The sequence below is a fragment of the Priapulus caudatus genome, unplaced genomic scaffold (genome assembly GCF_000485595.1).
Source record: "Priapulus caudatus unplaced genomic scaffold, Priapulus_caudatus-5.0.1 Scaffold133, whole genome shotgun sequence".
Taxonomy (NCBI): domain Eukaryota; kingdom Metazoa; phylum Priapulida; class Priapulimorpha; order Priapulimorphida; family Priapulidae; genus Priapulus; species Priapulus caudatus.
The window spans coordinates 191,119-206,321 of record NW_014577194.1 but is presented as its reverse complement, the minus strand read 5'-3'; the positions used below and the strand labels follow the sequence as shown (position 1 = coordinate 206,321).

Genomic DNA, 15,203 nt, shown 5'->3' with positions numbered 1-15,203 from the left:
AATGTTAAAAAATTTCTTATTATTTACGTTACACAATTTGCAAACTAGTAACTTAACTTATAATTGAACAACGCACTGCTGTTACAAATTCATAATTTGTTGTCCTGTTGCTGTTTCTCATAAGATTTTTCCAGTCCTCGATCTCTTTTAGCCTTTGTTCGACTTCTTCTCCGTTGGTAGCCCTTGGAGCTGTTGTACTCACAATGATTGTCTTCAGTTGAGGTCTCTTCAATCCTTTCATCCTATCTATCAAGCGGCACGTCCTAGTTCAATCGTCAATATCGTTTTCCTCTCGTATAACGAAATAGATTAGAAACGCCGATACACTCCTATATGACAGTTCAATTGCGAAACGCCTAATTATTTGTAGTTTCTTTCAACACTACAGCTGCCGTCAAAGGGCTTACTTGCGAACATGGATCCATGATTTTTGTCGCAGGACTTGTGGAATATTGAATAGGCTCGTCCGTCTTGATCACCATCTGCCTAGAAAACAGCTTGTGTAAATGCCGTGTATGGCTGCACGTAATTCGGCACTGAATCTTATGCTCCATAAACCTACAATAAATCAAAGCACCACGATTAAAATATGTACCAGAACTTTGTAATTTTTACTGGCATGGCCGAAGTATCTTGTTAAGTGTTAACTGTAAGTTGTGCTTGATAGGGTCTATGTCCTCAGGTACTGCCGGAACGATTACCCCTGCAGTAACTATCTTCAATATTGCGCGACCATACCTCGCCTCTTCCAAACCGTACGCCCGACTTTCAGCGATGTCGTAATACACACCGCTTGATCGCAGGAACGGCGCCGCTATGCTCCGCTTCCTTGCTTTCCGATCCGTTCCCGCCAAAATATTCGTAACCCTTCCCTGTTTAGTTTCACTCCCGGACCCTTTCTACAGTGTCAGTGAGGTCTATACGTTTCCAATCCCAATTAAGATAATTATACAAATTTTTACGTTCACCACAACACTTGAGCCATTCTTCAAAATCTCACGCCGAAATGCACAGAAATGTGCGTAAACATTGCAAAAAGGAAAAACGCATTCCGATCTTGGTTTCAAATTGCTTCCTTGCGTTATTCACAGTTTCGGATATCCCATTCCAACTTATATTAAAGATATCATCACATGTGTCTGTATTATATTTAATTTTGCGACTCTCAAGTACTGTGAGCTGGAACAGGACAGCGGGGGTACAGTAGGGAGCTCATGCGAGTATGGTTCAGCCATATCAGATAGGTTACCAGGTACGTTCGGTATACCGGACCGTACCAAGGGTTACGTTCCGCAGTACCCTGGCGGGAACATAGACCCTATCAGCATTAAGTTGTAGTTGTACAAACACGGAGTGTTGGTTCAATTAATGTATCATTACTATTGATATCAGTAAGCTGGGAGCTATGCAATACTAAGACAACCTGCTAAGCGCTTCTCCACAGACAGATTCATCTGCTTCAAAGTTCAGCAGTGTCAGGCACATCGTGGGCCCCAATTCTTGCAGTACTCAACTAGCGCATTAACGTCCGCGAAACCGCAATAACAATAATCCGTAATTAATAATAATTTCATTAATATTTAATAATATTAAACGATTCACATCTCTCGATTCCGTTGCCTTGATGCTAAATTTGGATACTGCAGCGCTACTACAGAAACAAGAAACGCATGCGGTTTACACACATTGTCTGTATGTATTAATATCCTGCTGCACCAGAATATCAAGTTTTGTGTTATTATTTCCTAGCCTGTACAGTAAGCTGTAAGAAAACTCCATGGACGATGGTCGCCATGTTATCTGATGAGTGCAGGCTCTTACTAAACAGCGAAATGTGCTACTTAGCTTTTAGTATAACTTTTACACATTTTGATACATTGCGGCAGTTAATTGTATCGCACATTGCGCACATTCTTGCACATTTCTGACATTTCGCGCCGACATCTTGCACATTCCGCACACATGTCCTGCCACAATTCTTGCCACAATTCCTTTTATACTTTCGCTTGTTTAGTAGCCACATTTCGCTGTTTAATAGGCGATGTGAACAAAGAGATGGAATGCTGGATACTGGATGTCATCTTCGTTAATTGAAATCATGGCTCGGCCTCGTAAGGAATTTCTTCTCTTTCGCGTGCCTTTTACTAAATCTTCAAGGAGAAGAACTTTCCTTCGGTCCCTGCTTTGCGCAGTCAACCAGCTAGTATTGTTGCTTCGGTAGGAGCTTTATCACTAAGCATTGTCATTTGCATATGAAGTATGCCAATGTATTGAAGATATGGTCGCGTAGTATCCGTGTGCTGTCACAGGCACTTGAAAGCATATCAACAGTAAACATACGCCGCCGCCCATCCGCGTACACTGACACATATGATATTAAGTCTTTAACACTTAATATATATGTGTCAGTGTCCGCGATCGGCGGCGGCGTATTTTACTGTTGCATATACTGCAAGTGCCTGTGTGTGCCTGTGTAGCCTGCAAGGAGCTATTAAACACAGTGGTATATATGCCCGCCGTGTCCGGTCTGAGTAGTTTACCCCAGTCTGAAATTACCCCTTAGCCACCTCTGTGCGCATGCGTGACGCTATGCGGCGCGCAAGTTTAAAGCCGCTTTGGATGAATGAAGACTTGTCCGCGGCCACAGTAGCTGAGATTAGTCTGGCAGGAGCGATGGGTAAATTCGACTGGGCGTTCAGCGCTCTTGAGATTCCCCCAGTCTGCTTACCCTGTAAATTAGTATCCCTAGTGTGTGCCCATAGGGGGTTGCGGTAATTTCAGACTGGGGTAATCTCAGACGGTGTGCCGCTATACGGCGGCGCGCGCATCTGAAATTACCCTGCAATTATTCCTGTGTTGCCATAGCGTTGGTATTCAGACTGGGTAATCTCAGACCGGTCTGGAATTGTGTCCGCGCCAAATTATATGATTACCCGGCTGGGCGGTGCCATAAGGCAGGGTTAGGAGGAGGAGGAGGATTGAGGGGAGAAGCCACGGTACGATGGAGGAGGAGGCAGGCAGTGGAGGAGGAGGACGAGAAGGTGATGGGCAGGAGGGAGGAGCGCAGGAGGGGGAGGTGATGGAGCGAGGAGGAGGTAGGACGAGAGGTCATGGAGGATGGGCAGGAGGAGGCAGTCGAGAGGCAATAGGTGAATGGAGAAGGGAGGAAGGAGGAGGAGGAGGCCGAGAAGCCTGTGATGGAGGAGGATATGGAGCGAGCGAGGAGAGATCCGGGTGTGGAGGGATGCGAGAGGAGGCAGGAGGACGGGTAATGAAGGTGAGTGGAGGCAGCTGAGGAGGAGGAGGAGAGAAGGTGATGGAGTTAGCGGCAGGCAGGAGGGGCAAGATGATAGTAGGAGGGTAGGATGCGATGGCAGAGGGGAGAGGGATTGGAGTATAGGCTGGACGATGAGGGGAGAAGGTGATGGAGCGAGGAGGAGGAGCGATGGTATTGGAGGGGTAGGCGGAGAAGGTGTGGAGTAGGAGGCAGGAGGAGAGCTGAGAATCAAAGGTGCATGGTCAGGGAGGCGGAGGAGGAGGAGGAGGAGAGGAATGGTGATTAGAGGGAGGAGGAGGAGGAGGAGAGAAGGTGATGGCAGTAGGCTGGAAGGAGGAGCTGGAGGAGGAGAGGAGGAGCGGGAGAGGCAGGAGGGTAGATAGCGGTGATGGGAGGAGGAGGAGGAGGAGGAGGGGAGAAGCTGATGCGAGGCAGGATGTAGGGCGGCTAGTGAGGCAGGCAGGAGAAGGAGAGGGAAAGCTGATGGGAGTAGGCGTTATGAGAAGACTGGTAGAGATAGGTCAGGGGGAGAAGCGAGAAGCTGGTGGAGCAAGGAGGAAGTTTACGGGACCAGGCTTCTCCCTTCCTCCTTCTCACACGCAGCTTCTCCCTTTCTTCCCCTCTCACCAGTATCTCTTCTCCCCCTCCTCCCCTTCTCCTTCTCCACAGCTCTCCCCCTTCTCATCCACCATGTCTTCTCCCATTCCTCTCCTTCTCCACACCTTTCTCTCTTTCTCCCCTTCCTCCTTACTCCACCAGCTTCTCCCCCTCCTCCACAACCTTCTCCCTTCTCTCCCTCCTCCTCCACCAGCTTCCCTTCTCCCCTTCTCTATTTCTCCAGCCAGCTTCTCCCCCTCTCTCTCCACAGCTTTCTCCCATCTCCTCCACCACTTCTCTCTTCTCCCTTTCTCCTTCTCCACCAGCTTCTCCCCTTCCTCCACAACAACCTTCTCCCTTCTCTCCCTCCTCCTCCACCAGCTCCCTCTCCCCTTCCTATTTCTCCACCAGCTTTCTCCCCCTCCTTCTCCACCAAGCTTCTTCCCATCCTCCTCCCACCACCTTCTCTCTTCTCCCCTTTACTCCTTCTCCAACCAGCTTCTCCCCCTCCTCCACACCTCTCTCCCTTCTCCCCCTCCTCCTCCACCAGCTTCCCTTCTCCCCTCCTTTCCTTCTTTTTTTCCCCCTCTTTTTTTTGCCTCCTTTTTTTGCCTCCCACTTCTTCCCCCTCCTCCTTCCACCAAGCTCCCTTACTCCGCCTCCTTCTCTCCCTTCCTCTTTTTCCACAGCTTTCTCCCCTTTCTTCTTCTCACCAGATTCTCCCCTCCTCCACCACCTTCTCCCTTCTCCCCTCCTCTCTTCCCCTTCCTCTTCTCACCAGCTTCTCCCCCTCCTTCTCAGCCAGCTTCTCCCATCCTCCTCACCACTCTTCTCTCTTCTCCCCTTTCTCTTCTCCACCAGCTTCTCCCCTCCTCCACAACCTTCTCCCCTTCTTCCCCTCCTCCTCCCCAGCTCCCTTCTCCCCTCCTTATCCCTCTCTCCTTCTCCAACCTCCTCCTCCACCAGCTCCCTTTCTCCCCCTCCTTTCCCCTTCCTCTTTCTCACGCAGCTTCTCCCCTTCTTCTTCTTCCACCAGATTCTCCCCTCTCCCTTCCACCAGACTCCCTTTCTCCCCTCCTTCTCTCTCTTCCTCTTCTCCACAGCTTCTCTCCCTCCTCACCACCTTCTCCCTTCTCCCCCTCCTCACCACTCTCTTTCCTTCTCCCCCTTCCTTCTCCACCAGCTTTCTCCCCCGCCTCCTTCACCACCTTCTTCCCTTCTCCCTCCTTCTCACCAGCTTCTCCCCTCCTTCTCCACCAGCTTTCTCTCTTCTCCCCTCCTTCTCCAGCCAGCTTCTCTCTTCTTTCCCCCTCCTCCACCAGCTCCCTTCTCCCCTCCTTCCCTTTCCTCTCACCAGCTTTCTTTCCCTCCTTTTGCCACCAGCTCTCCCTCCTCCACACCTTCTCCCCTCCTCCTTCTCCACAGTTCTCCGTCCTTCTCCACCACCTTCTCTTCTCTCCCCTCCTTCCTTCTCACCAGCTTCTCCCCCTCCTCCTTCTCCAACACCTTCTCCTTTCTCCCCTCCTCCTTCTCCACAGGTCTTCTCCCTCATTCTTCTCACCACCTTCTTCCATCTCCCCTTCCTCCTTCCTCACCAGCTTCTCCCTATCCTCTTCTCACCATCTTCTCCCTTCTCCCCTTCCTCCTCTCCACAGCTCGTTCCTTCTCCCCTTCCTTTCATTCCTAGCCATATTGAGTCGGTTCCTTACGGCCTGTGCGTATAGCCATATGGAATCTGGCCCACACGGCCTGGCTAATGTGGACTGGTGGCAGTCTCAGTACGCAATAGCTAATTTTGCTACTGCGCTTGACACCCAGCACTCGTGCGGCGATGCGTGGCGCCATCGCATAGCGCTAGGTAATTTTCAGACTGGGCGGTATCTCAACCGTGGACACCGGCAGCCGGCGTATATCTGAAGGCCTGCCCGGGCACGGAGTAAACAAGGCGTTTAGGGTTAGAGTTAGGAATTAGGTTTACTGGGCTTAGAGTTAGGTTTTGGATTAGGTTTAGGGTTAGAGTTAGGGTTAGAACTTGCCCGCGGCAATTTAGGAAAACGAATGACCCGTGCCCGGCTGCCGGGCATAATAGCTCTATGTACTATAGCCGCGGTAATCGCTGCCGCAGGGCTATAGCACATTCTTGCCATAGATGTAATCTATAGCAAATGCCGTCCAACTGCATGTGACCAAAAATTTATTCCCAAAACGCTGAAATGATCGCGGCTTTTTACACTCCTATCTTATCAACATGGACATCTAACTATCTTTTTGAACACTTCACAACTTTACACAGCGTATTTATGCTTGTTATTTCCTCAAAGTCTTAGCCCCTACTGGGTGTTTTGTTTTTCAAATGCGGATTGCTTCTGCTTATGTGTGCACTGCCGGTGACTCTTCCAGTGCTAAGACTTTTGAGTGATAACAGCAATAATACCTGCGTGCTAAAGTTGTAGGACGTGTTCAAAAAAGTATAGGTGAGATGTCCATGTGATAGATAAGTGTTTAAATTAGCCCGATCATTTTTAACGTTTGGGGGGATAAATTTTTTGCGTCACATCAGTTTGGACCATTTGCTTGGGATTACATTCTATGCAGACATTGTGCTTATAGCCCTGCCGGCGCGATCCGCGGGCTATAGTACTAGGAGGACTACCGGGCCATATAGCCACAGCGCGCTAAATATTTAGCTCCTTGGTAGCCTGTACTGTAGGCTGTAGCGTGACTTTGGAGCCCTATAGCTCCTAATCCTATTTAGTATTTAGTACTACTATTACGTATTAGTATTAGTATTCCTATTAGTTTTACTTAGGCAGATGGTGTCGTTTGTCGTATCAGCGTACTACAGATATTAGACGAGTCAATTCTTGTCCCATATACCTTTTTTATATCTTTTGTGAGGGTTATATTGCGCGACAGAACGGAGTTCATTGAATTTTCGCTGAGATTCGCATGCAAAATGGATGCGCTGAGAATGCGGCCCGCTACGCCGCTATTGGCTGCCGAAAAAACCTACCGTTCCCTTACTACAATGGCTCTTACCCTTGCTACTGTATTGTGTATAGATTCACTTCAATTCGTTATTCACTTTTAAAGATTGTTTTCATAAACACCGCTTCTGTTTTTACAACTTTCCTAATTACATCGCCATTTAAAACAATCAGACCAATCACAGCGGGTGGGGGGGGGGGGGGGGGGGGGGGGGGGGGGGGGGGGGGGGGGGGGGGGGGGGGGGGGGGGGGGGGCGGGGGGGGGGGGGGGGGGGGCGGGGGGGGGGGGGGCGGGGGGGTGGGGGGGGGGTCGGGGGGGTTGTCTTACAATAGTCTTCTTATGGCTTCTCGCTTGCCATAGAATCGCAGCCAATAACTGGTTATTGCCGGCTTCGATTTCTATCCGCTTGTTATCTGTGGCCGCTGCAGGAGCGGCTAGACTCGCTGTTGATTGATCTGATTGTTTGTAAATGGCGATGTAATTTAGGAAAGGTTTGACGAAATCGGTGTTACTTTGAAAAACAATCTTTTAAGATTGTGGAATAACTGATGAAGTGAATGTATACACATAATCAGTAGTCCAAGGTAAAGCCATGTAGATGGGGACGGTAGGTTTTTGTATGTCGCGCCATCTCAGCGGGGTCACGGGGCAATTTCGCTCACGCGCATGCATTTTTGCATGCGATTCTCACGAAATTTTTCAATGAACCCCGTTCTGTCCCAATATAACCCTCTACAAGATATAAAAAGGTTATACTGCGGACAGAATTTATTCGGTCTATACAGATATGCCACCCGTAACGCCGAGGTTTAGTTTTATTGTGTTGTTATAGTATCAACAACTTGGTCAGTAACTAGCACTACCGAGTCACCAATTACCAGCCGCAGCACATAGTCCTTTATGTTTGATTTGATCTAATAATTCACACTTCAAACCGTTCCAATACACCGCTGCACACATTAGCGCGGCACGCCATTGTTCATGCACAACATACACAGTGATATAGAGAAGGTATGAAAGCTGTCCCCGGCACAGAAAATTCCAGGAACGCTCGAATCTTTTTCACAACACTTAAGAGACGAAATACACGGCTCCAACGGCCATGATATCTGGCCATCTTTGTGTAGACCTTGAATGCCGTCACTTGCTTCGAAAATATACGTCTTGCCGAAACTGGGCACCACATATCTTTACCCAGAATTATATTGAGAAATCCTGTCGAATTGCCTCTGCGGAATTCACATAGAAGCGATTCGTAAATGGGATAGTACATGAGCAGGGCGGCGCATTGCATTCTGGAGCAGAAGTCTGCTCGCTGTCCGCCTTAGTAGCTGACCTCGCTGTGTCGCGCAAACTTAGGATCTGTTTATTTTCTTTTTTTTTTTTATTGCACAAACTTAGAAATTCAGAGCTCAGCACTTTGCCTGCAACAATCTTGAGATTGGGCAAACAGAGGTTCAACAGAGCTTGCACAACATGATTATTAGGCATTTCAGATGTTATATTCATAACTAATTAAACATAAACTTCATACACATAGACCACAGCACGTACTCACGCACACACACTCGCAGCTAGCGGCCTGCATATACCTCCAAAGTTAACTCGCGTTCGGCCGACGGTGTGCCCTCCCTGTTTTTAACAACATTCTAACTCAAAAACTGTTACTCGTTAAAAATTCTTAAATCTATTTACATAAACAGGCCCAAGACGGTTGTCATTTTGGAATACGAAGTTTAATCTTCCTTATCGTAGTTTATTCACAAGTTATATTATGGCTGCGAAAGTTGCTACACGCCGCTGAGATCGCGGCTCGCAAGTCCCGCGCCAATCATTCGTTCTATCATGTTGACCGAGCAAGTTGTTGCATCGCAATTCAAAGTAAGCCAACTTTTTGAAATAAACTACGATTATGGAAATAAACTTCGTATTCAAAATTGACAACCGTCTTGCCATGTTTATTGTCAAATATTCTTAAGAATTTTTAACGTACAGTTCATTTTAGAGTTAAAATGTGTTAAAAACCCGACCGAGTATAACTTTAGGAGGTATGCAGGCTCTTAGTAGCTGCGAGTCACACACACACACACCAACACACATGTAAGCATAAGGTCGTATACCTTCTTTCCTCAATGTGTTTGGCCACCTTTGTATAAAATATTAAATTATTATAATAAATAATTGGATATATATGAGTTAAATAACTTCCTAGTTTGCACCACGCCCACCACACACTCGCTATGAGCGGTTGTTGAATCACCGACTGTTTTCAGTTTGCCCAATCTTGAGATTGGTCAGCCAAACTAGGGAATCCGCAGTTTGGGCAGCACAATCGCTGCACAATCTCGAGATTGTGCAGATTCCAAGTTTGGGTGCGACAGTAGTACTATAGCCCGCGTACAGCTTGCTGGACATTATCACTGCTCCCTTGATATTTTTTTCTGTGTGGTGAAGGCTATATTCTTGTTTCCTTGGCATTATCAATGATTATGCCTGCCTGTCATTTATGCATGGCACTGTATCGTGTGATGTATCCCTGCTCCCTGAAGGCTGAACATTATTTGTGCTCGTGTTGGCAGCAATTCTTCTCGGCTCGAAATAGTATTTCTTCTCGGTGGACAGTGGACACTGTCACTGTTCATGTTCAATTGACGCCATTCTTCCTGCTCTTTATACTCTACACCTTTTCTCTGCACATATATTTCCTCAGTTTTCATGGTCTCTTGCATCATTTGATTTGTGTTGGGTGGCTATTAGAGTGCACACTTTAGTTTATAATTACTGCATTTGTGATGTAATTTAGATTTCAGTGTATGTAGGTGATATAATTACTTTCTTACAGAACCTAAAACCTACACGCAGATTCTAGTGGAGAAACGAGGAGAGAAAAATAATGTTGGTTTCATTCAGCTTAATCGGCGCAAGTCGCTGAATGCTCTGTGTGAAGAATTGATGCTTGAACTTAGTCATGCTCTTGATGAATACGAGAAGGACAAAAACGTCGGGGCAATTGTCATCACTGGGATCGGAAAAGCATTTGCAGGTACGTTGACTATCAGGTGATTATAACTGCTTTGTTAGTGGTGACAATTAACACACAGTAGGTGGACATGTTCTGTATATTCTCTGCAATAAATCCTTTGAGCTTTATTTAATTATCATTATTTTATGTTTATATCTAACTATTGAGGGAATTCTTATAAATGTACAAGATTAAATAGAAGTTACCTAATTCCATATTTCTTATTTATATATGATATATGTTTTTTATTGTGATGCACTTAATTGACATGCTATATTTTCATGTTCGTAGCTGGTGCAGATATTAAGGAAATGGAAGGACTTGACTTCACGAAAGTGTATGGCGGTGATTTTCTCAGTAACTGGACACATATTACAAAGATTACAAAACCAATTATTGCTGCTGTTAATGGATTTGCTGTGAGTCTATCTAGATATACATGTATAAGCAGTAATCAGTCTACATTATTATTAAGCTTCTTTGGTATTTTGTAGTGCCCAAATAGCTTCTAAGACATGTATATGTCCACCCCAACAGGGTTGATTGTTGAGCAAAATTATGTTATGGTGACGTACCACTACATCAAGGAGATTGCATTGTGATCACGATGTTTGTATTTTTTCAAAACAGCACGGGAACAGCACACCGTGCACGCACGTGTGTACATGTGTGCGTGTGTGTGTGAAATGTGATGTGCATTCATGGGAAAAAGGTTACACTGATTTTAATCTCTGAACACATTGAATTGCAGTTGGGAGGCGGATGTGAGCTGGCAATGATGTGTGACATCATATATGCAGGGGAAAAAGCCTCGTTTGGGCAACCTGAGATTATTCTAGGAACCATTCCGGGTAAGACAAGCTATGCTTAATACCAGGAGTAAGATAGGGGTCATTCCATCAGGTTGGGGAACAAAGTGTGACATGATAGTTAAATTTTGAATATGTTCAAACTGTAAATCTATCTATTATATATAACAGGGTTCATTTTTACTCAACCGTGAAGATTGGAAACGTACCGCTGACGTTTCGCCTCCTGCCAGGAGGCTTTCTCAAAGCAAACTGATGATAATCAGTTTTGACCACCAGATGGTGTGGTGGTCAATAGCTTAGTCCACACGTGACTAAGCCTGTATCCCCCCCCCCTCGTCCCGGTTGATGTTTGGAGTCTTGCGGATCCAGATGGCCTCCTTAATCCAACGCCTGATTTTGATTGACTCGCGATCGATGATCTTCGAATTCTCTCAATCAATGGTGTGATTGTCCTTTGCTACGTGGTCAGTGATCGTGGATTTGGTGATTTTGGTAGCCGACTGTTTTCGTTGGACCCTTGTGAACGATTTGGGTGCTACGGTGTCTACATCCTTTTTGTGTTCTTTTAGGCTGGTTTCACATTTTCGGCCGGTTTCTCCAATGTAACTTTTTTCACACATTGCACACGGTATCTTGTAGACACAGTCCGTAATGTTGTGCATATGTGTTCTGTCCTTACGGTGTACCAAAAGCCGTCTTAGGGTCTCAAATGGTCTAACTGTTGAAGCCACACCTGCATTTTTTAGGTGACGCCGAACTACGTCCGTAGCTATCTACGTTCGTACCATTTGGTGGTCCAAACTGATTATCATCAGTTTGCTTTGAGAAAGCTTCCTGGCAGGAGGCGAAACGTCAGCGGTACGTTTCCAATCTTCACGGTTGAGTAAAAATTAACCCTGTTATATATATTAGTCTACCAACCGAATGAACTTATTTAATGAGTAAATCTATCTATGTTTTCGAATAAGAAAACTATATCATACTTTAAAATTTAGAAAAAATTATATGTTGTATATGTACAGGAAATTTGTTAGTGTACCATACAAATTCACAATGGCCTGTCATAGAACTGTCGTGGCACTCCAACATAACAGAATTTCGACTGACACCACTGGTGTATTTTTGCACAAACACCAATCAATTTGTAAGAAAACTGGATTTTTAGTTGGACTATCCAGCTATGTCCCCCAGGGTACTATCGGAGGGTACCCTGGGTACGGTTCGATATATCGGAACGTACCCTGGTACTATCTAATATGCTGGACCGTACCTCGTCTACTCCACCTAACCCTATTAAACCCTAACCCTAACCCTAAGTTAACCATATCAGATAGTTACCAGGATACGTTCCGATATATCGAACCGTACCCAGGGTACCCTCCGATAGTACCCTGGGGGACATAGACCCCATGAGCCAAACTTACAACTACACAAACAACAAATTAAATATGATATGTTACTTTTTTTTCTTCGTGGAAGTAACTTACACCTGCATGAGTGGACGTAACAATTTGCAAAATGTGTTAATTGACACCATAGTGTAATGGGATTTGGACTGCTACATAGCACGATTATAAGACATATATGGTAGCCGTAACAAAGCTGTTTATTCAATGACTGTAAACGCCATATATATCGGATATCCCGCGCGGTGTTGTGCGTGCCATCTGGCGTGTCATATATATCCTAAATATACTACATCTCTCTTTACACAATAAAGAGTTTTGTCAGTCATCGATGTATTCCGTTTCATGAACATAAAACAAAATGTGCCAATAAACTTTCTAATAAAGATGACTTGGAATGCACATAAGGTCTGACAGTGATCAGCTATTTAACTTTAAATCACAGCTTTAGATTATTTAGACAATTAAGATTTGCTATAGGATATGTTTGTAACATGTGCATATAACATCATAACATTATAAACTAGAATGAACTTATGCATTCATAAATGGCTCAATGTTGCTGTACTGACTATTTCAGTAGTTACGTTAATGTAAATAAATGTACTGCCAATCACAGTATATATATAAGTAATATAACATAAAACACCTTTTTTATACTTAACCTACTATGTCAGTATACTGGTCCCTATCATAATCATACATATATCTTTTTATATCATTATATCTCATTATATGCTCACTTGGCTTATGTTCTACACTCACAGGTTAAGGATACTCTCGTTTTGCATGAAAGTGCGGTGGTAACCTCGTAATTTCTCAAGGTGCATGGAACATATTATCAATTTAGTGGTGTCAGTTAGTCATGGATATGTCGCAGTAAGTACTAACAGTAGATATTTCACATACGTTCACCCATTTTGCACACAGGCAGTCAATCATTGTGAAAAATAGAAAACCGCTGATTTCTCCGTTTCGAATTCTGACATAGTAGCCGATGTATAAATGGATATTTCTCTGTGATTACAACTCGGATTAATTTAATTTTACACTCGTTTTAATGGTAACATATTGCTGTAAAAAAGTGTGTCAGGGATTGTTATTAAGTGCCGTATTTTATTAGTTATGCCTTTTTATTCGCTAAAATTTTCAATTCTAACACAACTTGATTTTTAAGCAGTTTTTTTTCCATTTTTCTCGGTAAATATGAAACTTAAAGAAAAATTCTGACGCACTATTTTGGTCCATATTGTGCTTAACATGTGGCAAAAATTTTGTATCCTCACTCTTTCTGGTAGTTGAGAAATATTCAAAATGCCATTTTTACATAAAAATTCAAAATTTGTGTGGTAACATAATTAGGTGCTGGAAATTTCATGAAATTTTTTGGCTTGAGCATAGAGATATATCTCCTCTATAAATAAAACAAGTGATTGATTCGATTCATTCGACAATAAACGTTTAATCTTCATTAGAGCAATACCCATGCAAAAGGTGGAGAGTATCCTTAAGCCTAACACGGGGCTTGATCACCTTACCATATCTAGATCTGCTTATATTATCATGTTTACTAGAGTTCACATTTGGTAGTGATGGTGATTCGGGGCACTGTTTATGGGGTGAAGATGCTGTGTCTATCCTTGGCCCTGATGGAGTGCCTGGTGGGTGCCGTGGTGGGTCTTCAGGGTAACACTCTTGGGTGGTGCGCTGATATGGCTCTCCAGAGCTCAGTAGATTGTAGCGATTGCGCCGATAAACGCCACCATCATCAGACTGGATGACGTACGATCTAGGCTCTTTAGCATGGCCAATAATGACAGCTGCTTTACTGGGGGAAGACTTCAGGTGTATACGCACTCTCTCTCCTATCACAAGAGGCTTAGCTGGCGATCATGGTACTTCTTTTGACTGGCTTGCTGCTTTCGTCGTGTGGATCTGATGGTGACGACCTGTGTGTTTGGCAGACTGCATGAGCACTGGCTAACACAATTCTCGATGTCCTTGTTAATACATGGCCAGAATACAGTGTCTTTTGCTCGCTGCTTGCACTTCTCCATGCCCATGTGGGCCCATGTGGCCATGCCCATGCCAACATAGAAGATCGGAGCTTTTCTGGGATCACAATTCCGCGGGGGGGGGGGCTTGAAAACGATACCATCAATCACAGAAAGTTGGTCCCTATGGTTCCAGTAATCCAGTATATCTTTAGGGCAAGACACACGATTCTCCGGCCATCCGTTGATTATTGTACCCACGAGTATGCGCATGACCTGGTCTTGCTCTGTGGCAGACCTGATTTCGTCAAGTCTGTGTGGGGTTACGCGAACGGAATCAAAAACTGAGTGCACCCGAGCGACTGACTCCATGTCATCCTTAGACGGCGGGTCAACACTCAACAGGATGACGAGACAACGTGTCAGCGTCAGGTATTTCCTTACCTGGCTTGTGTACGACTTTGACGTCATCAGACGTCATACCCTTGCAGCTTCAGCAACATGCGTTGCAAGCGTGGTGGCGCAGCTGCAAGCGGTTTCTTGGTTATGAACTCCAGGGGTTTATGGTCAGACTCCACAGTTGTCTGCTGACCATACAGGAAGTGGTGGAACCTGGTACATCCGAAGGGGATTGCAGGTGTCACCTTCTCTATCTGAGCATACGCCTGCTCGGCAGAGGTGAGAGATCGAGACGCATAGCATACCGGCCTGCCCTCTTGTAGAAGAGTGGCACCCAGGCCATACCTACAAGCATCAACCTGAAGTGTGTGAGGCTTTGACGGGTCATAGTATGCAAGGACAACGCCTGGTTTGCATAGGATCCCCTTCATGTTGTCGAAGGCTGCTTGTTGTGGGGAGTCCCAGGCGAACACCGACTCCTCCTTCAGCAAGTCTCTTAGAGGTGCTGTGACTTCGGACAGGCATGGTGCAAACCTAGCCAGGTGCTTGGCAACTCCAAGGATGGTGGCCAACTCTGACTTGTTAGTGGGAGGTGCCATGTTGGCAACTCCCGCCACCTTAGCTGGGTCTGGCTTGACTCCACCGTCTGTCAGCTGGTGCCCGAAATATATGTGACCGCGGTTGATCCGAATATCCGAGTTGAGCCTA

General features: G+C 45.4%; 1 protein-coding gene across 1 annotated transcript in view; it reads left to right on the top strand.

The window, feature by feature from the left end:
• The window catches only part of LOC106805914 (enoyl-CoA hydratase, mitochondrial-like), a 25,174-nt gene that overhangs the window by 443 nt on the left and 9,528 nt on the right, over positions 1 to 15,203 (top strand). Inside the window, exons 2-4 of the mRNA XM_014807684.1 lie at positions 9,705 to 9,905; positions 10,176 to 10,303; positions 10,636 to 10,735. Coding sequence (XP_014663170.1) covers positions 9,705 to 9,905; positions 10,176 to 10,303; positions 10,636 to 10,735 — 429 coding nt within the window. The remainder of the gene's footprint in view (positions 1 to 9,704; positions 9,906 to 10,175; positions 10,304 to 10,635; positions 10,736 to 15,203) is intronic.